The 24,602-nt window shown below is 44.7% G+C and overlaps 1 protein-coding gene across 1 annotated transcript in view; it reads left to right on the plus strand.

Moving 5' to 3' along the window:
* Positions 1-24,602, plus strand: part of LOC148540540 (very-long-chain 3-oxoacyl-CoA reductase-like) — a 41,684-nt gene continuing 17,082 nt past the window's right edge. The window contains exons 1-6 of the mRNA XM_088444253.1: positions 1-220; positions 9,378-9,424; positions 9,536-9,611; positions 10,619-10,729; positions 15,577-15,644; positions 19,241-19,285. Coding sequence (XP_088300379.1) covers positions 52-220; positions 9,378-9,424; positions 9,536-9,611; positions 10,619-10,729; positions 15,577-15,644; positions 19,241-19,285 — 516 coding nt within the window. The 5' untranslated portion in view covers positions 1-51. The remainder of the gene's footprint in view (positions 221-9,377; positions 9,425-9,535; positions 9,612-10,618; positions 10,730-15,576; positions 15,645-19,240; positions 19,286-24,602) is intronic.

A 24,602-nucleotide genomic window follows, 5' to 3' on the forward strand; every position in this document is an offset into this window, starting at 1 on the left:
GGGAGGCACTTAACACGTACTTTATGCTTCCTGCATCAGTCTGCTGAGAGCATGAGAGGAGAGGAGCTTTGTACATTGTCGCAGGGATTTTCCCTGTTTGGGATACTGGTGGCAAGTTATATAGTAATAAAACAAACATGGAAGGTGATCTGCGGGCTGAAGACACACATTCTGTCCCGTTGGTGGAAGACAGATCTCACACAGTATGGACGTTGGGCAGGTAATGAGAAATTGTGTCTCACATACAGTACTGCACTGCTGGCTGGTCACATGAAGTACAGTAATCATGTAGTGCTCAGATTTGCAGCATACAATATCATGCCCACCTCAGACCTAAACTGTATAGGGTGTATATTTTCATACGTTGAATTTGTGTACTTGATATTGACCAGTTAAGGAATATCAGCCAATGCTTCGTGTGCGTTCTCACTATTTCATAGTGAGATAAAGAGTTTCAGGCACATCACAGCAGGACTTTTCTGCAATTGGCATTATGGTGATATGAACACAAGTTGGCTGTAATTGTGTGCAAGGAAATGCAACTGAAACAGGTGTACTTTCAACTTTGTATCAGCCCTAGTATGTTTGTAACTCTTGACTCTGAATTCTGGTATAACCCTGAGGGGTTCATGCTTAAGGGGAAAGTTACTATCACATAGTAAATATATTGATGTGGCTTAATTGCCTAGTTGCATACATATATATGAGATGACCGGTGGTGCTCCCAAGAGTAATGAAACATTGATATAAATCAGAATAAAGAGAACTCTATTTGCTGAGAATCGGTATGACTTACCACCGGACCCCTGGCCGGCGGTTCATATCCCGACAGCGGCTGCCCGAACAGGATGAAAATCCCGATCGTCCCCAGGTAAGTATTGACTAACCTATTCCCCTACCTTAACCCTCCTTTAGGGTGCCTAACCCTAACCTTCCCCCCAGTGCCTAACCCTAATCTCCCCTCCAAGTGCCTAAACCTAAGTCCCCCGGGGGAGTGCTTAACCCTAACTTTCCCCCGGGGGTGCCTAACCCTAACCCTTCCTCCCCCTAGCCTAACCCTAACCTCTCGGGGGGGTGCCTAACCCTAAGTCCCCCCCCCGGGAGCCCTAAACCTAACCCCCCCCCACCCCCCGCGCAGCGGTGCCAGGCATCACTTCGATCGGGATGCCGGACGTCGGTCTCCCGACGTTGGTAAAATGACAGGTGTCTAGATGTAGACGCCGGTCATTTAACCCCCGCCGGGATTAAGCAGTCGGGAAGCCGGCTGTCGGGATTAGGTCCGCCAGCTTCCTGACAACATACCATTTGCTGGGGCACTCTTTACATTGGCATAATATGTACGGAGGGCACTACAATGTGGTATGATATAATCTGGGGACATAATATGAACTGGTGCCAATGCAGCATGACATAATTTGAATTGGGGCACTGTGTGGCATAATGTGTACTGGCAGCACTACAAATGTGGTATCTTGTTAACTGTGGGCCTGATTCAGAGTTATACGCTAATGCTCCAGTAGCTGGATGTACGTAAATATTCTAATGCAGCAGTGGCCGGGACTTGTACTGTGATGCCTACCAGAGCCATCGAAGATATCCGCAACTGTGTACACGCGTCATCAGATGCAGATCAGGCAAATACTGACTCCTTGAGTGAGTCTATGGTCACTCAGAATGGCCGCTGCAACTGAGACACCGGAGCCATGTTTCCTGCATATGGGATTGCAGATGCAGGATGTGACACGCCCCAGAAATGGTCGGAACATGCCTGCATTTTTAGCCGACACTCCCCGTTGCCACCCCCAAATGCTCCCTGCCTGTCAATCACACTACAAATAGAAGACTTGCAGTGTGTGACTACGGTAATGTACCTTGACGTTTGTGCAGTGCGATTCAGACGCATGCACAGTGGCAAAAGATTGCTCCATTTGCAAAACATTGGCATAGCGTACAATTCTGGTTCATAGAATGAGCAACTACTGTGGAGAGAGGTGTTACACTAGAAGTAATAGGAAAAGGGACCCTTTAAAATGTTGCTATGGGGCCCACAAAGTTCTAGTTACAGTACTCCCCTGTCAACCAGCTAGTAACAAGGTTTCATATTGTTTCATTATTATTTAATTGCATCCATTTAAAAGACACAATTGCCAGACAATCTATGGTTTCCCTTGTCAGTATAAGCTTAAGGTAAAGGTGATATTCTTTGTAGCTAATAGGCTCATGACACATTAAACATTATGTTTATGCAATTGTTATTACTATCATTTATTTATATGGCACCACAAGTGTTCAGCAGTGCCTTACAAAGTACATAAACAAATAGGTTGACTGGTGGCTTACAGTACAATACAATATAGGACAAGGACATGGATAATATACATTGCTACATTAGTGACCATAACACCTAGATATGCAACAGAGTGTAAGCAACCAAGTGTTAGGTGCCCTGGTGGTGAGTAAGAAGTAGATGAAAGTAAAGTAAGGAGAAGCACAAGAGAGTAGAGGGCCCTGCTTGTAAGAGCTTACATTCTAAAGGGGAGGGGCAGACAAACAGGTGTGACACAGATGGAGTAGACGGGGAGGAAAGAACATGTAGCAGCAAGTTAGGATGAGAGCTGGAAGACTTTAATTAAGTAGTGGGTCTTGAGAGCCCATTTGAATGATTGTAGAGAAGTGGAGAATCTGATGGTGAGAGGGAGAGTTCCAAAGGTGGAGAGCAGCACGGACAAAATCTCGGAGGCGGGTGTGGGAGGAAGTAATTAGTTGGCATGAAAGGCGGTGTGCATTAGTTGAATGAAGAGGGCGTATAGGAGAGTGAAGGGAGATGAGGTCAGAGATATAAATGGGAGAGGAGTGTGTGAAGGCTTTGTAAGCGAGCGTGGGAACTTTGAATCGGGTTCTGAAAGGGAAGGGGAGACAGTGGAGAGCTTGTAGGAGAGGGGAGGCAGATGAAGAGCATTTGGAGAGGAAGATGAGCCAAGCAGCAGCATTGAGGATAGCCTGGAGAAGATAGAGATGGGATTTGGGGAGGCCACATAGGAGGAGGTTACAGTAGTCCAATCTGAAGATGACTAGTGAGTGTATTAGGGCTTTAGTAGCATCCTGGGTGAGATAGGGTCTGATCTTGGAAATATTTTTGAGATGGAAACGACAGGACTGCGAGAGGTTCTGGATATGTGGTTTGAAGTAGAGGGGTGAGTCCAGGATAACTCCAAGACAGCGCACTTTGGGGCTAGAAGAGATAGTTGTGCCATCAATTAATAAAGAAATAGTGGGAAGTGAGGTTATGTGGGAGGGTGGGAAGACGATCAGCTCAGTCTTAAGGTGCCCATCCACTAGACGATTAAATTGAGCGATTGAACGATAACAATGTCGTTATCATTCGATTATTGTTCAATAATCGTTTGAAAATTGTTTTAAAAATGTCTAAAATTACCAGCGATGTGCGCTCCCACTGGTTGTTTAGACATCGATCATCGGGCAAACATGCTGGACAACCTGACGATAAGGTCAAGTTCAGCATGTTTGCAGATGATTGATGTGCCTACACTGAAAGACTGCTCGTTCAGTGAAGGCACATCACAGACTGACAAACGGTCTGCACGATTACAATGTCATCATCGTACAGTCGTTTTGAGGTCTGCTAGTGGTTGGCAGCTTTAGACATATTAAGTTTAAGAAAGCACTGGGACATCCAGGAAGAGACAGCAGAGAGACAGTTGGAAATACGAGTCAGTAGAGAGGGAGAGAGATCAAGGGAGGAAAGGTAGATCTGATTATCATCAGCATAGAGATGATAATAGCAATAACAGGTTCTAGTAAATATAAGGCCTTTGGGAGTTTCTAGTAAATATAATGCTAATATGAACCACTCTTTACTGTGATTGTAATTTATTTATGTTGTTTGTTAGATTAGTGAGTCCTATAATTAAAAATAAAAGTTAAGTTTTAACTAATGTAAAGAGTGCCCCAGCAAACAGGAGAAATCACACTCTGTATGTACCAAATTGTACACTCTTATACCAAATTGCTACAAATAAAGGGGTATATGAGTATTAACAATCTGTATCGCAGCGGATATTTTAACTTTGAATGAAAATAAATTTAGTTATAACCGCTGTCCCTGTGAGTTACAGCCTCCGCATTTTGGAAAAGTTTACATTTGTGAAAAACGACTCCGGGGGGATCTGGCACTGCGCATGCGATAGCGTCTGCCTCCGCCGCTGGCTGGAGGCTGCGGGAGAGGGATCGGAAGATCTCCTGCTTGTATACACAATATCTCCGTAATTACACTGAAAGAAATAGTAAACTAGTAAGAATTAATATAGTGCTCTCTAATAATTAATTTTGAAGCAGGAAATACTCTTTATAATTCCATTTATTTTAACATTTATGATTTCCTTGTTTTCCTTTTTATTACAAAATCTTTATATTATTTTAAATATTTTGCCTATATCTAAAGTACAATTTACTCATATTTTTAAGTTATAAAAAATAAAATAAAGATTCTAGTTTTAATCAAGTATTATGGGTTTCCATGTGCAAAACTATTAAATTACCTTTTTTTTTTTGATGGGAACTTATTCATATTTCCAAGTGTTCTGCCAGTCCTGCCTGCCCTCCCAAATTTCTGGAAACATTGGGGCTCATACTGAGTTGAATGCAATTTACATCTATTTGCAAACGTAAAATGAAAAAGACTCACATTTTGCTATCCATACAGAGCTGCCTGCGAATGTGAGTTGTGGCTAGCTCGCATGCCTAGCAAAAGGCGCCTCCCTACTCCAGTAGAACAGAAGCAGATGCGTCTGGAACATGACAGGAGGTGTGGCTTCACGGTGATGGTTAAAAATACTGCAAAATAAGTAGGCAAAGTATATGGTTTACAGCAGGGGTCTTCAACCCTTGGCCCGCGGTGCCCTGTTGGGTGGCCCGCCGACCGGGGGAAGTTGTCCCCTACTGCCAGCCAAAAGGCTCCATTTGCCAGGCGCCCACTGAGATATTGTTACCAGCGGGCGCCCGGCTCCCTACCTGCACCGCACCACCAGCCAGTGACTGGAGCTCACTCCTGAGCTCCGGCTTCCGGCTCCTGCAGTGTGTGCAGTGCACTATGGGAGAGACATCATGACGTCTCTCTCCCGTAGTTCAGACAGAAGAGCAGCTGGGCGAACCAGAGGCAGCAGACGCAGGAGCAGGGTTTAAGGTACGTAGTATTGTTTTTTTGTAAGTGGCTTCACTACTGGAGGCACTACTACTAGTGGACATTACTATTAGGGTCACTACTACTAGGGGGCATTTCTATTAGGGTCATTACTACTAGGGGGCATTTCTATTAGGTGCACTACTACTAGGGGGCATTTCTATTAGGGTCATTACTACTATGGGGCATTTCTATTAGGGTCACTACTACTAGGGGGCATTTCTATTAGGGGCACTACTACTAGCTTGCATTTATAATTGGGGCACTAGTACTGGGGGCATTACTACTGGGGGCAATAATACTGGGGCACCACTAATGGGGGCACTGCTCCTGGGGGCACTGCCACTACAGGGGACACTGCATAAGGGGCATTACCACTGTGGGTGCTACATAAAGGGCAGCACTACTGGGGGCACTAAATAAGGGGTACTACCACTACTGGTGGCACTACATGAGGCATTACCACTGTGGGCACTGCATAATGGGCAGCACTACTAGGGGCACTGAATAAGGGGTACTGCCACTGCTGGGGGCACTGCATAAGGGGCATTGCATAAGAGGCACTACTGCTGTGGGCATGATGTGCAAGGGGCACTACTGCTGTGGGAATTGTATAAGGGGCACTGAATGAGCCCCTTCATGTATCAAATCTTGCCCAGTCTAGTAAATGAGAATGCCACAAATTAAAAAAAAGGAAAGAAGGTTGATATTGGCAGAAGAACATCCTCTGATAAAGCCCCGGTTCTCAGCTTGTGCTTAGGATGATGGACCCACCTACTCACGCCCTGCTATTTAATGCGCACTATCCATTGTTTCCACTGGGTTGCTGCTAACCTATGTGTCGCAAACTCTCAGATGGATAGTGGACACAACCCGTATTCAGGGAATTGACTAGACCTATTCCTGAGGTGCGGAGTCTAATGTGCCGGCGGTATTCACCAGGGACCCTCGCAAGAAGGTATGGACTTAGCTGCGTCCGACACACAGGTCGCGGCCCTCAGGTTAGGTTTCCCTATACAGGTGCTGGTGACTAGTAGAGTGCAGGGAACTTGTAGCATAGTAGACTAGCCGGGTCAGAACCAAACAGACGAGACGGTACCAAGGAGCAGACGTAAACGGGTCACAGGGAATAGCCGAGGTCAGAACCAGATATCAAACATGGAACCAGGGGTCAGGCAGAATCAGAGTCACGAACAGGCCAAGGTCAGAACCAATAGTCAGGATATACACAGGAACACTGGGTATGTTAATGGAGCCTATACTCTGGCACTGGTGTGCTCCCAGGAACTTCCTTTTATAGGTCAAAGTTCAAACTAGCCCTAATGAGCGCTTCCTATTTTGAGTGCCTGTCACTTTAAATCTTTAGCAGAGCAGCGCGCGCGGTCCTAAGGAAGCCGCGGCCGCCTGCACACAGCTGCCGGGGAAGGAGAGGAACAGCTGGTGCCGGGGATCTCCCGCCCGCTGTCCCACGCCGGCCAGGACTCCAGCGTCGCCGGACCAGGTAAGAGAGGCCTAGATTCGGTGGCGCTGTTACACTATGCCATAATAATAATAATAAGGCTATAATTTATGGTGGTTTGTACTCCTTGTTAGTGAAAGTTTTGCTACTTTCAGAATGGACTAATATGGGTGGACTCATGTTCTAGCGATACCATAACTATTAATAGTCCTTATATTTGCCATCCAAAATTGCCTGAAATGGTCAAGGTTTGGGCATAATGACAGTGTAGGCAGGTATGCAAAACATGTCTATCACTAGCAGCTTGCTTACTGCATATCTCCCAACTGTCTCCTCTTTGGTAGCACATTTGAAAAGAGGAGGAATGGCGGAAACACTTGTCATAGCCCTGTGGTGTCTGGTTATGCAGCTTTGAAGCATAACCATGCTCCTTTCTAGTGCGCTCAGCAGCACGCACCTTTTCCCGATTTATCTGAGCCAAAAATTGAAAGATATGGGCTATGGGATGCAACTGCCATGAAGTTCAGTGCTGGGACCAGGGACCATTAAGGGGTCTAAATAATAGAATATTGTGGGAGTCACAGTAAAGTATTCAATTTGTTCTGCTAAACAAGTAAGGGAGGCTTCATGTTTTGCTCTAAGTTAGCAAACGTAAACTCCGTACAAAGAGCACACCTAGCTCTATGTCTGTCTTTTTGGATTTGAGTGGGCCAGAGACCAAGATGTGCACTTTGTTTATACCCAAATACAGATTACTGTAAGCCAGTGAGGAAGGCAAGCCTCACACTGACCAGATAGCAGCATTCACTTGCTTTGTAAGTTTCTTTATTTCCAAAAACCCCACCTTAGTTTAAGATCTAGCCCCGTCCTGTATCAGCCCCGTCTATGTCCCCTACCATTTACCTAGCATCCAACACCCAAACACTTTAGAAAAAAGTATACTCCGGTTGATTCACCAAATGTACTAATGAACCAACTTCTATGCAGAGAACATCCTTCTCTACATATTGCCTTTAGATATATAAGAGACAGGTGGCGGGATGCTTCAAGCATCACATTTTGCATGCGATGCAACTTGCCACTCATCGCATGCCAGCGTTAATTACGCCTGTATGCATGAAGAAAATAACAAAGGACAGCTCTCCCGATAAGAGCTGTCCTTTACAATAGAGGGACTTCTGGAGTCCTTCTGCTCATGTGCAGAATGACGTGCACGTCACGCGGGACGCTGGGAGGGATCTGATTGGAACCCTCTCAGTGAATATCACAAAGAGAAGCCCATAGGCTTCTATTAGGCGACGCCATCTGAAAATGGCTTTGCCCACTGGCTCCAAGTTATTATTACTGTTCTTTATTTATATGGCGCCACAAGTGTTCCGCAGCACCTTACAAAGTACATAGACAAATAAGTGAACAAGCAACAAGTGACTTACAGTACAATACAATGCAGCACAAGTACATAGTTTATACACATTGCTACATTAGTGACCATAACACTCAAATAAGCAACAGGGTGTAAGCAACCAGGTGCCCGAGTGAGGAGTAGATGACAGTATAAGTAAGGAGAAGCATGAGAGGGTAGAGGGCCCTGCTCGTGGAGCTTACATCCTAAAGGGGCGGGACAGACAACAGGCGTGACACAGATGGGGTAGACAGGGAGGAAGAAGCAAGTAGAAGCAGGTTAGGATGAGAGCTGGAAGTTGCGGAAAGCTTTGCTTTGGGAAGCTTGGTGAATATGAGAAATGTGGTAATGCCCCCAAAAATTGCATTTTCAGGGGTTTGACCGCATAATAGATCATAGTGTATCCCACACAGTTTCCATTTAGCTCCATCTGCAGATGTTATGGAGAATTCTCCATAAATAAGGGTTGAAACCTTAAAAACATGGCAACCAATTAATTTTCTTTTATAGTTTGAAACAAATAATTTTGAACACTTGAGAGAAGGATCAGGATAACTTTGAAAGGCAACTTAATGAGGCTTATACAGTATTCATAAATAGACTTTGGTGATTTGCAGCAGACTGGTGTGCCAGTTTATTATAAAACCCAGAAATCCCTATACTCCTACATTAGGGCCCTCTCCTACCTTATTCCTACTCTGCTTCCACTAATGAGTCATGGAGGCAGCACATAAAGGAGAGACTATGGCCCTCATTCAGACCCACTCGCGAGCAGCTGTCCGCTCGCAAGTGGGTCGATGGTCTGCACTGCGCATGCGCACGACGGAGGGAGCTCCGTCGTGCGCATGCGCGTGACGCGACGAGCGAAGGACTTTCCTTCGCTCGTAGTGTCTCATCAAAGAGGGCATGCTGTCGATGTTGACTGACAGCACGCCCCCTTTGGTGGGCGTGCCGGGGGCGTGCCTGCCAGACGGAGGCGTTCCCAAGGGAACGCCTACCGTCTGAAGCCGGCCCCACTGACATCACTAGTGATGTCAGTGGGAGTGATTTTGGCTCTGATAGAGCCAAAATCACTCCTGGCCTTGCGGTTGAGAAACTCAACCGCAGGCTTCTGCTCGCAGTTTCAATGGTCGCGATGGTCTTGACCCACAGCTATACGAGCGTCCAGGAGGACGCTCCATATTTATGGAGGTGGGCCCTGATTCAGAGCGAGCGCTCTGGTCAGAGCGTCCGGCTCTGAATCAGGGCCTATGTTATGTGCGTATTAGGTTGTGCTTAGTACATTCTGTATCTCATGCTTCCATCTTGTTTTGCAGTGGTCACAGGTGCTACAGATGGTATAGGTAAAGCATACGCCCAAGAGGTAAGTCATTAGTTGAGTTTATGTAGATTGTCATAGGTGGTAGAATAGATGTTTCTGGAAGACAAACTGTAACATCGTCATTTTAACAAATATTATTGGCTGATTTTGCAGCTTGCCAAGCGCGGTCTGGACATCGTGTTGATAAGCCGAACCTTGGATAAGCTGCAGAATGTGGCTACTGAGATAGGTAAAGAAGTGCATCCTCTGAAATCAAACAGCTTACAGTGATATCACAATTGTTTCACAGAAGAACAAGCCAGCAGAAGTTTCCATAACTTGAAATTATATATTTTAGGACATGTAGGAATAGTGAAAACATATGTTTTCCATAGTGCCCTGCAGGGCCGTAGCTAGGGTAGTGCAGCATCCCCTGGACTCCCCTATCTCTTCCCTGGCCCTTCCCCATGAGGCCATGGCCCTTTTTTGGGTGCGTTACGTCCCTATTTGAAAATAGGGGGGCACCAATGCTCTTTCTGGCACAGGGCACCAAAAAGTCTAGTTACTGTACGTCTCTGGTGCCCTGTACACTATGTACGTGTTAAACATGAAGGTCCCATATATTCCCACCAGCTAGGGGAGTGAGAGACAGTCATATTACTTAGGTGTATTATATGCTGATGCCCTGTGCCAGATTTCTCCCTCCACCCTAATACACCTTGTATGTAATGTTTTCACAGTCCTGGCCAGTTCCCATTGCAGCAGGAAGATGGACGCTTTTAACCATTGCTTCTTATTGGCTTACTGTCCCTTAGCTAACAAATATGGCATTATGTATGAAATAGACATTGAGGCTGATTCTGACGCAAAGTGTCTGTGTTTGCATGATGCAGAGGAAGCCAGATTTACTACCTTATGCTAATGCCAATAGGACTAATGTGGGGATCCATACGGCTCCACGCGGGAAGACGCACTGCCTGTTTTTCCGTATATTCTCTTTTGCGCATGCGCAAAACTCGCTATTTGCATCTATGAAAAGAGATACATGCGACAGCGACTCATATTCAGCCCCATTGAGTTTTATTTGTATCAGAAATATGGCTGTTGTGCCAGTGCTGGTATTTCCAAGATGAGGACAGTAAGGTGCGTTCAGGCCACAGATGACAGCTGTAGTTAATTTAACATATCGGTAGTGTATTCTGGATACTATTGGCTTATCATGTATCATTGTTATGCAGTATTAACTCTTTATTACAGAGACAGAGTTTGGGCGGAAGACTAGGATTATTCAAATGGATTTTACAAAGGGATCCCATTTCTATCAGACAATTCAAGAGGAACTGAAAGGACTGGAAATTGGAATTCTGGGTAATAAACAGTATATGTAGAATAAATACTGCATGTAAAAACAACACAATGAAAACTTTTGCTGTTAGATCTTTAAGAATAAAAACAACTACTGTCCAAATAGACCTCTATAATGTATCTTAGGTTTGATGTATTAACTGCAGATTATCAAACTATATATAGTGTGGGGGGTTATATCTGAGTAAATTACCTTCCTACCGTGGATTATCCAGTCAAGTACTTACTGAGCATGCATCTAATTAAAGATCAAATAATAAGCAGCTCATATCTACATTATTCAGATTTCAGTTGATTCTGTACACCCAAAATAGTTGTCAAACTCGCTGGTCCAGACTAAAAACTTTTGTTAAATGAATGATGTAGCAACCCAAACTAATCATCACAGAAATAAAATCTCAGAAGGGATTTCATTATGAAATAATTCCTTCATTGCAGATTTAGAGAAATCTAAATTTTACCTTTCAATGTTGCCTGCACTTTATATAAATCCAATACTGATATATAAAACTCAAATATGAAAATGAAAAAGAGCCATTCCATGAAATGTCCCATATGTGACACTGTAAAAAAAATCAGTAGCTGTGTATCTATTCAGTCCTCAACATAAGTTAACAAGTTAAATTATAGCTCTTTCTCATTGGTTTTCTTAAAAACAATAACACAGGCTCTTAATACAAAGAGTTGAGATGAATTATCAAGTAGAAGTTTCCTTTATGTCCCGTACGTGACATGGAATGGCCCAAAAGCTTAGCACCTGAAATGGTTATGGACGCTAATACTGACTTTTTACATAGCACTACTGCGGCTTTGTGCTAATACCACTACCGATAGAGTTCATATAGAGACACCCACTGGCTGCAAATCTAACACTTTATGTAAATAGTCACACCATCTTACATTGCATCAACCCTATGGAGGCGCAGAATGTCCGCCTGAAAATGACCGGTAAAATCAGTGCAACTGCGGGAAAAGTCACTGAAGGTAATACGCCCGCATCTGGCTAGTCATCCCCCTGTTATCTGCCAGGAATGCCCACTGAAATTGCCTCACTGCAAATAAATTTGTTCTATGTCTCCTGTCCATTACCCGGGCCGGCTCTAGGGTGTTCGACCAGTGCAGTCCTCTAGGGGCGCCAGCCATAGAGGGCGCACCCCTCCCCAACATCCAGATTTCAGCGGGACAGTATTGTCTCGCTGTTCCACCCGTGGGCCGACGTGGCCCGCGGGTGGTGAAATCGGGAGGTTGGAACCCCCCACCACCGCAGCTGTTTGGCGGTGCCGGACCCCGGAGGCTGAATGGATGCTGCGCGCATGCGCGCAGTATCTAGTCAGTGACGGGAGAGGGCCAGGAGAAGCCCAGCTAGTGAGGCTCCACCTCAGCCTGACATTATTTGGAGGCGTGCCATGCGGGCATGCCGCCAAATAACATCACATAAGGGCGTGGCCTATGGTAATTAGGCCACACACCCATTTTTGGTCCCGCGCGGCTTTGCCGCATGCGATGTGAGGGCGCATTTTGAAGGGCTTGCATAGGGTGCTCCGAACCCTCGAACCGGCCCTGTCCATTACCATTGGGACACATGCACAGTGCGACTCGGATGCATGCGCAGAATGAAAACATCAGCCTCTTGTGCCCGATGCCACAACAGCGTCCACCTCTGGGTCAGTACTGTGAATAGTGGGCCCGATTCAGACCCAGACGCTAAGAAGCGTTCAGTCATAGCTGGCCAATTTTCACATTCTGTGCATGCGTATGCATCGCAGTGCGCATGTGTGAACTAGTACGAGCGATCGGGAAGCGTACCCTCGCCCAGCATAGACAGCCCAGCTGAATGAGTGACAGGAGAGGCCGTTTGTGGGTGGTAACAGGAGCAGGTCACTAGAAACGGGGGAGTGGCGGTGCGAACGCAGGAGTGCCTGAGTGTCATAACGCCATTACAGAGGCGTGCATAATTAAGAGGCAGCGTCATAGTACACAGGAACTATTCTACTTACCATTATACAATACAGGGACCATTTCTGTGACCATCATACAATACAGGGATTATACTCGTGACCAATATACAATACAGGGACAATTCTTGTGACAGATATATAATAAAGGGACCATTCTAGTCTCTGATACGCAATATAGGGGACAGTCTAGTGACTGGTATTGAATGCAGAGACCATTTTAGTGACCGATAGAATGGACCATTCTAGTGACCAATATATAATATAGGCACAATTTTAGTAACAGGTGTATAATGTAAGGGACTATTGCAGTGACTGGTATACAATACAGGGACCATTCTTGTGATTATGATCATTTATAGAAAAGTATGGTTAATAAATTCCCATTCTATAAGTAAAAAATAAATAAAAACATTACAAATGTGGCATAATAATAAATTAATAATGTATTCTACTACTTGTTAGTGAGCAATAAGCAAACATCCCAGGTAGAATATCTGCATTATGTTCATAGGCTATGAAGCTGCAGTACAAGTACTGTTTTCATTGATAAGTTCAAAGGTGACGGAACAGAAAATATCAATTTATTAAAACCCTAATTTGAGAACTTACAGGCCACAGTCAAGCAAGAGTTCAGCGCATCTAACAATGGCTGCAGCAACAAAAGTGTGAAATACGTGTTTTTACTCATTCACTGACTTGAAATAGTTTAGCAAAAAATTGTAAATATGAGCAGCCTACCCAAGATCCTGGAATTGGGTCTGGCTCTTTCACAGAGCTATGTCCTTTGACTAGTCGCACTGTCACACACATAGCCGTACCGAGACATTTTTGCACCCCGAGGACCCTGTTCATTTCACCTTCCATATTTATTTTTGTAGCATAAGACAGAAGAGACTTTAGATGATTTGAACAGTAGCTAGTAACCGGTATATAATGTTCAGTGAGTGTTGTTGCAGTGACCACTTTTGTAATGCAGAGTAACATCACAGTGACAGCCATATAATGCTGAGAATATTATCGCAGAGATGTGCCATATAAATTATAATGCAGAGAGGTCGCAGTGAGCGTCAGATTAGGGAGCATTGCAGTGATGTCTCACATAATGCAAAGAGGTTCGCAGTGACCATCAGATCAGGGAGCGTCGCAGTGACTGCCATATAATGCAGAGAGGTTCGCAGTGACCACCTGATCAGGGAGCGTCGTAATGGCTGCCAGATAATGCAGTAATCGCCAGATTATGCAGAAACCATCAGTGACCCACATATAACACAGACATTATGAATATAGCCCTCACACACAATAATAATACCCCCCCACATACACACACATTATTACACCACCCCCAGCACCGACAGTATTAAAACACCCCTCCACCCAAGATAAAAATTATTCCAACCCGCCCCCCTCAAATATCATTTAAACATGTACACCTCCACTGGCACTTACCTGCCTGGCTGGCTGTTCTGTCTCTGGTCCCTGCGGAGCTCCAGGTTACAGGAAGAGATGACAGAGACAGGTTAGACTAGAGAAAGGGCGGAGACTCGGGGTGAGGGTGAGGGGTCTTCAGCAGGGACAGGAGAGATAAATATAGTCAGACAGGGTAGGAGAGGGGGCGGGGTCTCCCAGTGAGGGGGTGGGACTTTAGCTGGGGAGAGGTAGGAGGTGGAGTCTGAGGCAAGGGACAGAGGACACAGAGAGGTAGTGCACAGCCCCTGCAGCGGAGCGGCCTGCTCAGTGTGCAGCCACAAGCTACATAGATGTGAGTGACAGACAGCCCTGTAACAGGCAGAGAATGCTGCCCAGCCGCTCTGATGCTGCTATAGTCGGAGCAACTGAGAGCACTTTTTGCCTGTCACCCGGCCGTCAGTCATACATGTGTTCCTTGGCAGTGGCAATGGTTTCCCATTGGAAGCACTTGCTGCTAACCAAACACCAGACAAGCAGTCCCAGAGAGCGCTTCCAATAGTAAGCCACTTCCTGCTTACTGACTTCTAGGGGCGGCAGCCGATGCAGTCACTAGAAGCTGGTGTTTGTGCGCTCCTGCCAGATCCATTGTGTATGCTCAATGCACCTGGTAGTCGCTTCAACAGTCTGGACCTAAAACCGGACGGCAGCGCAGGCAGATTATGTTAGAAGCTGTTACTGAATATAAACATAATTGATAAATGCAATAAAGGCAGCACAGATGGCCCCCCACACCCATAACTAATCTATGACATAAAGGAAGGCAATCCTTTGCAGGCCTTTAGGAGAAAAGTGTGAGAGTTAAGCTGGGTATACACTGACAGATATATTGGCCAATCTATTGTTCAGCCAAAATATCTGCTGTCTGTCGGCCAGTGTGTACCCGCTATACGTCGTCATTCACAGACATATTGTATTGGCTGCGCTGCATAGCCGATGGACAGATATGTCTGCAGACATATCTGTCCATTGTGCAGTGTCTGTACCGGCGGTCTGTAGAACGTCCATACACGCACAGCGGCAGCCGCGGGGAGGGGGACGGGACAAGTCCCGAACCACCCCCGGCCGCCGGGACCCGCGGCAAGACACAGATGATGGCCGTTCAGTGTGTGTGAACGACAATCATCAGCAGATATATCTGTATAATGTGTACCCACCATTAAAGCTAATAGGTTTGTCCTAAATTGATAATAGACAGGACTATAAAGTAATGTTTTAGCTGTTTCCACTGTCTAACTAATTAATTATACACAATCTGAATTTAAGACATGGTATACAAGCTGAAACATCAGAATCCCTATGCAAATATTTGAGTAAACAGTCTTTGTTCAGAAGAGCTTAAGATCATAGAGCATGTGAATGATAATTAATGTTAATCGTTAACATGTTAAACTTATTGGAGGATTATTGTATTCTTTGGTTTTACAGTAAACAATGTAGGCATGAAGCAATCTGATTTTCCTGCTAAATTTCTGGATGTCCCTAATCTTGATAAGGTAAATTATAACGTATGTGATGCTGTAATACAATGCTATCACTGTCATACTAAATTATGTTTACATTTTCTGTAAGAATGGGCTATCAGCATATCAGCATACTCCTCTGTGTTTATTGTTTGTTGGAATTTTATTTATCAGGCAGCCAAATTATCTGTGTCCCTGGCAAAAATGTTGCAGGAAGTAAACCCTGCCAGTTACAGGATTGCTAGGTTTCACCTGCAATAGCTTCCGGGAAGTCCATGTAACTAGGACCTGACAGTACATGTACTGCTGCATGGATGTAGTTCATATCCCGGCTGTCGAAGCCAGCGCTCAGAATGCCGGTGCCTGATCCCGACATCAGTCAGAAACCCCAGGACCAGCATCCTGACCGCCGGCATCCATGTACGTATTGGGGTCAGGGGGAGGGTTAGGCACTAGGGGGAGGGATAGGGTTACGCTGCGGGGGGAGGGTTAGGTGTAGGCTGTGCGGGGGAGGGGGGGGTAGGTTTAGGCTGCGGGGAGGGAGGGTTAGGTTTAGGGGTAGGGTTTGGATACTTACCTGCACGTGTCGGTATCCTAACCCTGTCGGATGCCGGCGTTGGGATTCTGAACGCTGGGATCCTGAGCGCCGGAATACCGTACTGTAATCCTTCTTCTCTCATTGCCATCTCAGGATAGAAAAATCAATGGATGCTTTAACTACATAAAAGATTTTTTCAGAATACTGTATATATTTATATATTACATATCTATATATATATAATATATATTTTTAAACTTTTATTTTAAAAAAGTGAACCTGCTTATCTGGACACACAATAACATTTCCATGGTGAAGTGGTAAATTAAGCCTTATGCTCAGGGACAGTATTGTCAAGGCAGCTGGGTATCACTCTGACATTTTATTAATACATAATGGCAATAGGTGGTTTTCTATCGCTGTCATAAGCAACAATAGAAAATCAGCTCTATTGCCATACATTATTAATCAGACCCGATAGTCCTTATATAAAACACTAACCTTAATTTTAAAGCTTTACAAAATGATTTATGTAATGAGTTATAAGGAAATATACTTATATGCAGTATTCTGTGACATGCACCCGTTAGAAGCATATTTATAGCACCACCATTGTGTGTTTTTGTTGTCTCTGCATAGAAGACTTTTAGGAATATGCACAAAAATAATTCTCTCCTTCCCTCACCTCTGCCTGCACTATTCCCTTCCAGACTGTGGGTAGAAATACTTTGCTTCATCATTTATTTAAAGGACAGGAGAACGGTAACCCCTGAAATTACTACCTCCAGTGTGTAAAGAAACTCATTAGGGCTCATTTATTAACATTGCATTTAGGCAGGGCCAGTGCGTGGCTTCTGGGCACCCTATGGGCACCCTTCAGTGCCAGCCTACCCTGGCATTTTACCTAGTATGGATTAGGGACAGGGTGGCATCTTATATTCTTGGGAGTTTAGTTATAGGCTGCAACATCACAACCCCAGCCCATGACAAACATGGAGATGCAAGTGACGGTAACTAAACAGATAAGATGCTGCCACTTCCATGCCAGCCAGTGCTTAGTGTGTGGCATTGCAATGACAATCAAGACATTGAATGAGTGAAATGATATCATGTATACTGTACAATGATTTAGGTGCTGTTACATCATGGTGCAATTGTCTAGATTCACTTATACCCCTTTCAGACATACGACCCAGGAAATATCCTGCTCAGACCTGGGAATTTATCCTGTGCAAAATCCCAGGTATTTGGTCGAGACCCCCTACAACGTCTACCCGGGAAATTCCCGGGTAGACCCCTTTCAGACAAGAGCAGGGTTTTTTAGATTACCTGCCTCCCCTCTGACATCTGCCCCCCTAGCCTATCCCCTCTCTGGCTGCCGCTGCTGAGGTATCAAAATGCAGCAGGAAGCAGGCCAATCCCAATCCAGCCATTTTTTTACATTTAATTTTATTAATAAGTTATCTATTTTATCCCCTATTTGCCGTCGTCATCGTCCCCCCCCCTCCCCAATGGGGAAGAGATAGAACCCCTTCCATTAATGTACTGCCCTGGTGGTCCAGCGGGAGTGTCAGCGGTTTCCAGCGCTGGCGGGTGTCCCCAGCGTCCGGCTATAGGACGCTCTGCGCTGCCAATTCAATGTAAAAGCTGCTTGGTGCAGCCTGGGAGTAGTAAATTCCCGGGTAGCACCATTCAGACATAAGCAGGGTAATTTCCTGGGACTTAAGGAAATTCCCTGGTCAATTGAAGGGTCGGCTACCCGGGAATGTGTTCCCGGGTAGGTACCTTTCAGACATACGCGGCAACCCGGGAATTTGGCTGAGGCAGACCAAATTCCCTGGATTCTCGGTATGTCTGAAAGGGGTCTTAGTGATATTGCAGGTCCTTCATCCAAGTACACAATTTGCACTAGGCAACAGTAGTCAATCCATTGGCTTTTCTCTGTCTACAGCAGGGGTCAGGGAACTTTTTTACCTTTTACCCCAAAATATATTTAGATACGACAACGTTACCCCCTTGATTTGAAAGGAAGGAAAACATATAGTAGTGCCCCCATATAATGCCCCTGTAGTAGTACCCCCATAGTTATGCCTCTGTAGTAGTGCCTCCATAGTTATGCCTCTGTAGTAGTGCCCCCATATAGTGCCCCTGTAGGATTGCCCCCATATAGTGCCCCTGTAGTAGTGCCCCCATAAAATGCCCCTGTAGTAGTGCCCCCATATAATGCCCCTGTAGTGCCGCTTGTACAAAAAAAAAAAACACTTACCTTAATCCCCGCTCCTGCATCCGCCGCTGTCCTGTCCGCTCTGCTGCTCCTCGGAACTATGGGAGAGACGTCACGATAGTGCGCATGGAGAGAGACAGAAGCTGGAGTTTAGAAGAGAACTCCAGCCTCCAGCTAAAGTGGCGCTGCAGGGAAGGAGCCGGACGCCCGCTGGTAACAACATCTCAGTGGGCGTCCGGTTTAGAGCCTCCCTGCGGCACAGCCGGGCATGCATATGAGAATGATTCATATGCATGCCTGGTTGTCCGTCCATTACCCCCAGGAATTTCATTTTTACCCCATGTGGAGTGATTTACCCCAGTTCCTGGACCACTGGTCTACAGCAAGTTAGTTAAAGAAAGCAATTAAGTATCTGTATGTTTTGGTTTAGTGCAAACTTTGGGCCTAAATGCAATGTTAGTAAACAAGCTTGATTTTCTCACTCAGAAATATTTTCATCTAGGGATAGAACCTAAAAACGGATGGCTTACTTTAATTATTCACTATTTAATACGTGATTACAAAGCACTGTTGTAGATGTACCTTCCTCCTAGAGGTTATCTGCTCTCCCCATCTGGCCAGCAATTTGGTAGTGATGTGCTGGAATGCTTTCAGATTCCCAGCCTGTGCCATTGTCAGATGTGTATAGTGACTATCGGCCATATATGTATACAAAATGGCATCAAATAAAAATACAGTTTTGCTTTTTCGTCAATAATTACATTATTCATTAATCTTGATCCTGACTATTAATGACTCTGTGAATATATTTTATGTGAGTAATTGTAAAGAATACACATTGATCGCATTTATTTCCCTCCTCACTAGATGCTGGATAATATAATTAACTGCAATATACAGTCAGTAATGCAGGTAAATGTTTTCTATTGGTACTTATGTGTTGTATTTTTTATTTTATTTTTTTCCTTATATCATAATCAAATTCTCTACCCCTGTTACTCAAAATGAGTATTGTATTAATAGATTACACATTCTTTTCAATGGTATATTTGGATTATGAATTATACATAATGTAATATCCCTGTGTCTCCTATGACATAAAAGAGTTGTTATACAATAGTTTGTAAACATGACATATAAAGTATCTTAGCTATGGTAAATCTTATTACCTTAATGCAAACACTCTTACATGCAATGTCAACACACACTATAGCTGCATTTTAGAAGTAGGCAATAATGTTTGTGTGCTTATTTTACAGTTGTTATCCTGCAGAAATATATAGTATATGTAGATATGGGACTCAGCAGTCACCAGTGACCGGCCTTGTCTTATCTTACAGAAACAGACTTTGATAGAACAAATACATTTGTGTGTGAGTTTGCATAGCAGATTAGATAATGCACAGATATGCTCAAGGGACAAGGGTTAACAATACACCCAACATTTATTTTACATAGAATTAATGAATATACTTACAATTATGTATATTGTATGCATGCTTCCAATGTATTTTAGTTAGGGGTGTGCACCGGCCACTTTTCGTGTTTTGTGTTTTGGTTTTGGATCTGGATCTTTCTTCGTGTTTTGGATCTGGATTGGTTTTGCCAAAACCACCCTTGCGTGTTTTGGGTTCTGGGTTTTGTGTTTTGGATCTGTATTTTTTTGAAAAAAAGCATAAAAACAGCTAAAATCACAGAATTTGTAGGTTTTTCTGCTCCTATGCTATTATTAACCTCAATAACCTTAATTTCCACTCATTTCCAGTCTATTCTGAATACCTCACACCTCACAATAGTGTTTTTATGTCCAAAAGGTTGCACCGAGGTAGCTGGATGACTATGCTAAGCGACACAAGTGGGCGGCACAAACACGTGACCCATCTAGGCGTGAAACTGCAGTGGCAGACAGGATGGCATTGAAAAACTAGGCCCCAAACTGTACATAATGCAAAGAAAAAAAAGAGGTGCAAGATGGAATTGTCCTTGGGCCCTCCCACCCACCCTTATGTTGTATAAACAGGACATGCACACTTTAACAAACCAATCATTTCAGCGCCAGGGTCTGCCACACAACTGTGGCTGAAATGATTGGTTCGTTTGGGCCCCCACAAAACAAGCTGGCAATTTATCTGTCCCTGCACAAACTGGCTCTACGGAGGCAAGATGTCATCCTCATCCTCCTCATCCACCGATTCCTCACCCTCTTCAGTGTGTACATCCTCATCCTCACAGAGTATTAATTCGTCCCTGCTGGAACCACAGGTCCCTCTGTACGTTCTGGAGGCTGGTCTCCCTGGAAGAGTTGATAATTCATTTTATGAACATCATCTTCTCCACATTTTGTGGAAGCAACCTCCTACGCCTTTCGCTGACAAGGTTCCCGGCTGCACTAAACACTCTTTCGGAGTACACACTGGAGGGGGGGCAACTCAGGTAAAATAGAGCCAGTTTGTACAGGGACCTCCAAATTGCTTCTTTTTCCTGCCAGTACAGGTACGGACTGTCTGACATGCCTACTTGGATGCTGTCACCGATGTAATCCTTTAACAGACAGACGCACGCTTGTCGCTGCTGCTTTGAGGATTCAAGTGCGGCTACAGCCCACACAATTCACAAAGACAGAAAAAAAAAAGAATATTTTTATTGTTTGTGGAGCACACTTTGAGGGTTACACCACCCTTTAACAGACAGACGCACGCTTGTCGCTGCTGCTTTGAGGATGCAAGTGCGGCTACAGCCCACACAATTCACAAAGACAGAAAAAAGAAGAAGAATATTTTAATTGTTTGTGTAGAACACTTTGAGGTGTCACCACCCTTTAACAGACAGACGCACGCTTCTCGCTGCTGCTTTAAGGATGCAGGTGCGGCTACAGCCCACACATTTCACAAAGACCAAAAAAAAAAGAACAATATTTTAATTGTTTGTGTAGAACACTTTGAGGTGTCACCACCCTTTAACAGACAGACGCACGCTTGTCGCTGCTGCTTTAAGGATGCAGGTGCGGCTACAGCCCACACATTTCACAAAGACCAAAAAAAAAAGAACAATATTTTAATTGTTTGTGTAGAACACTTTGAGGTGTCACCACCCTTTAACAGACAGACGCACGCTTGTCGCTGCTGCTTTAAGGATGCAGGTGCGGCTACAGCCCACACAATTCACATAGACAGAAAAAAAAAGAACAATATTTTAATTGTTTGTGTAGCACACTTTGAGGGTGTCACCACCCTTTAACAGACAGACGCACGCTTGTCGCTGCTGCTTTGAGGATGCAAGTGTGGCTACATCGCACACAAGTCACAAACACATTAAAAAATAGTTTTTTATTTTTTGGAACATTTTGAGAGTTACACCACCCTTTAACAGACAGACGCACGCTTGTCGCTGCTGCTTTAAGGATGCAGGTGCGGCTACAGCCCACACATTTCACAAAGACCGAAAAAAAAAGAACAATATTTTAATTGTTTGTGTAGAACACTTTGAGGGTGTCACCACCCTTTAACAGACAGACGCACGCTTGTCGCTGCTGCTTTAAGGATGCAGGTGCGGCTACAGCCCACACAATTCACATAGACAGAAAAAAGAAGAATATTTTTATTGTTTGTGTAGCACACTTTGAGGGTGTCACCACCCTTTAACAGACAGACGCACGCTTGTCGCTGCTGCTTTAAGGATGCAGGTGCGGCTACATCGCACACAAGTCACAAACACATTAAAAAAATAGTTTTTTATTTTTTGGAGCACTTTGAGAGTTACACCACCCTTTAACAGACAGACGCACGCTTGTCGCTGCTGCTTTAAGGATGCAGGTGCGGCTACAGCCCACACATTTCACAAAGACCGAAAAAAAAAGAACAATATTTTAATTGTTTGTGTAGAACACTTTGAGGGTGTCACCACCCTTTAACAGACAGACGCACGCTTGTCGCTGCTGCTTTAAGGATGCAGGTGCGGCTACAGCCCACACAATTCACATAGACAGAAAAAAGAAGAATATTTTTATTGTTTGTGTAGCACACTTTGAGGGTGTCACCACCCTTTAACAGACAGACGCACGCTTGTCGCTGCTGCTTTAAGGATGCAGGTGCGGCTACATCGCACACAAGTCACAAACACATTAAAAAAATAGTTTTTTATTTTTTGGAGCACTTTGAGAGTTACACCACCCTTTAACAGACAGACGCACGCTTGTCGCTGCTGCTTTAAGGATGCAGGTGCGGCTACAGCCCACACATTTCACAAAGACCAAAAAAAAAAGAACAATATTTTAATTGTTAGTGTAGCACACTTTGAGGGTGTCACCACCCTTTAACAGACAGACGCACGCTTGTCGCTGCTGCTTTAAGGATGCAGGTGCGGCTACAGCCCACACAATTCACAAAGACAGAAAAAAAAAGAACAATATTTTAATTGTTTGTGTAGCACACTTTGAGGGTGTCACCACCCTTTAACAGACAGACGCACGCTTGTCGCTGCTGCTTTAAGGATGCAGGTGCGGCTACAGCCCACACATTTCACAAAGACCAAAAAAAAAAGAACAATATTTTAATTGTTTGTGTAGCACACTTTGAGGGTGTCACCACCCTTTAACAGACAGACGCACGCTTGTCGCTGCTGCTTTAAGGATGCAGGTGCGGCTACAGCCCACACAATTCACAAAGACAGAAAAAAAAAGAACAATATTTTAATTGTTTGTGTAGCACACTTTGAGGGTGTCACCACCCTTTAACAGACAGACGCACGCTTGTCGCTGCTGCTTTAAGGATGCAGGTGCGGCTACAGCCCACACAATTCACAAAGACAGAAAAAAAAAGAACAATATTTTAATTGTTTGTGTAGCACACTTTGAGGGTGTCACCACCCTTTAACAGACAGACACACGCTTGTCGCTGCTGCTTTGAGGATGCAGGTGGAATCTAGACGGGATTTGGAACCGAGGACACACTACCTCCATCAATTGTCTAAATCCCACTGCACTAATGTCGGATACCGGACGCACGTCTAACACCAACATAGCAGTCAAGGCCTCAGTTATACGTTTTGCTTCAGGATGACTGCTGTCGTACTTCATCCTCATCGCTAGGGACTGTTGGAGGGTCAATTGTTTAGTAAAAGTAGTGATGTTCCTACTTCCTCTCTGGGATGATGAACAACTCCCAGCAGCAGCAACAGCACTAGGAGGAAGTGGTTCTTGATCTTTCCCTATTTTATTTTTATCGGAGAAAGTTTGGTCCTCCATTTATGTTATATTGATATATATACGTGCGGCTAAAGCGCACACAAACACAGAAAATATTATTTTATTTTTGCTGGAGAGTAGTGCACTTTGTGGGTTACACCACCCTTTAAGAAATGAGCCAGCCGGCTCTTTACTTATGGGACACAGGCGCACGCTTGGCGCTGCTCCTTTGTTGATGCACGTGCAGCCACAGTGCACACAATTCACAAACACAGAAAATAATTTTTTTTTTGGTTTGGACTGGAGTGTACTTTCGGGGGTTACAGCACCCTTAACGGTCAAGCCAGCCGGCCCTTTACTTATGACACAGGCGCACGCTTGGCACTACTTTGTTGATGCACGTGCGGCTACTGCGCACACAATTCACAAACACAGAAAATAATTTTTTTTTTGGTTTGGACTGGAGTGTACTTTCGGGGGTTACAGCACCCTTAACGGTCAAGCCAGCCGGCCCTTTACTTATGACACAGGCGCACGCTTGGCACTACTTTGTTGATGCACGTGCGGCTACTGCGCACACAATTCACAAACACAGAAAATAATTTTTTTTTTGGTTTGGACTGGAGTGTACTTTCGGGGGTTACAGCACCCTTAACGGTCAAGCCAGCCGGCCCTTTACTTATGACACAGGCGCACGCTTGGCACTACTTTGTTGATGCACGTGCGGCTACTGCGCACACAATTCACAAACACAGAAAATAATTTTTTTTTTGGTTTGGACTGGAGTGTACTTTCGGGGGTTACAGCACCCTTAACGGTCAAGCCAGCCGGCCCTTTACTTATGACACAGGCGCACGCTTGGCACTACTTTGTTGATGCACGTGCGGCTACTGCGCACACAATTCACAAACACAGAAAATAATTTTTTTTTTGGTTTGGACTGGAGTGTACTTTCGGGGGTTACAGCACCCTTAACGGTCAAGCCAGCCGGCCCTTTACTTATGACACAGGCGCACGCTTGGCACTACTTTGTTGATGCACGTGCGG

The sequence above is a fragment of the Taudactylus pleione genome, unplaced genomic scaffold (assembly GCF_031769625.1).
Source record: "Taudactylus pleione unplaced genomic scaffold, aTauple2 ptg000019l, whole genome shotgun sequence".
NCBI classification, from domain to species: Eukaryota; Metazoa; Chordata; class Amphibia; order Anura; family Myobatrachidae; genus Taudactylus; species Taudactylus pleione.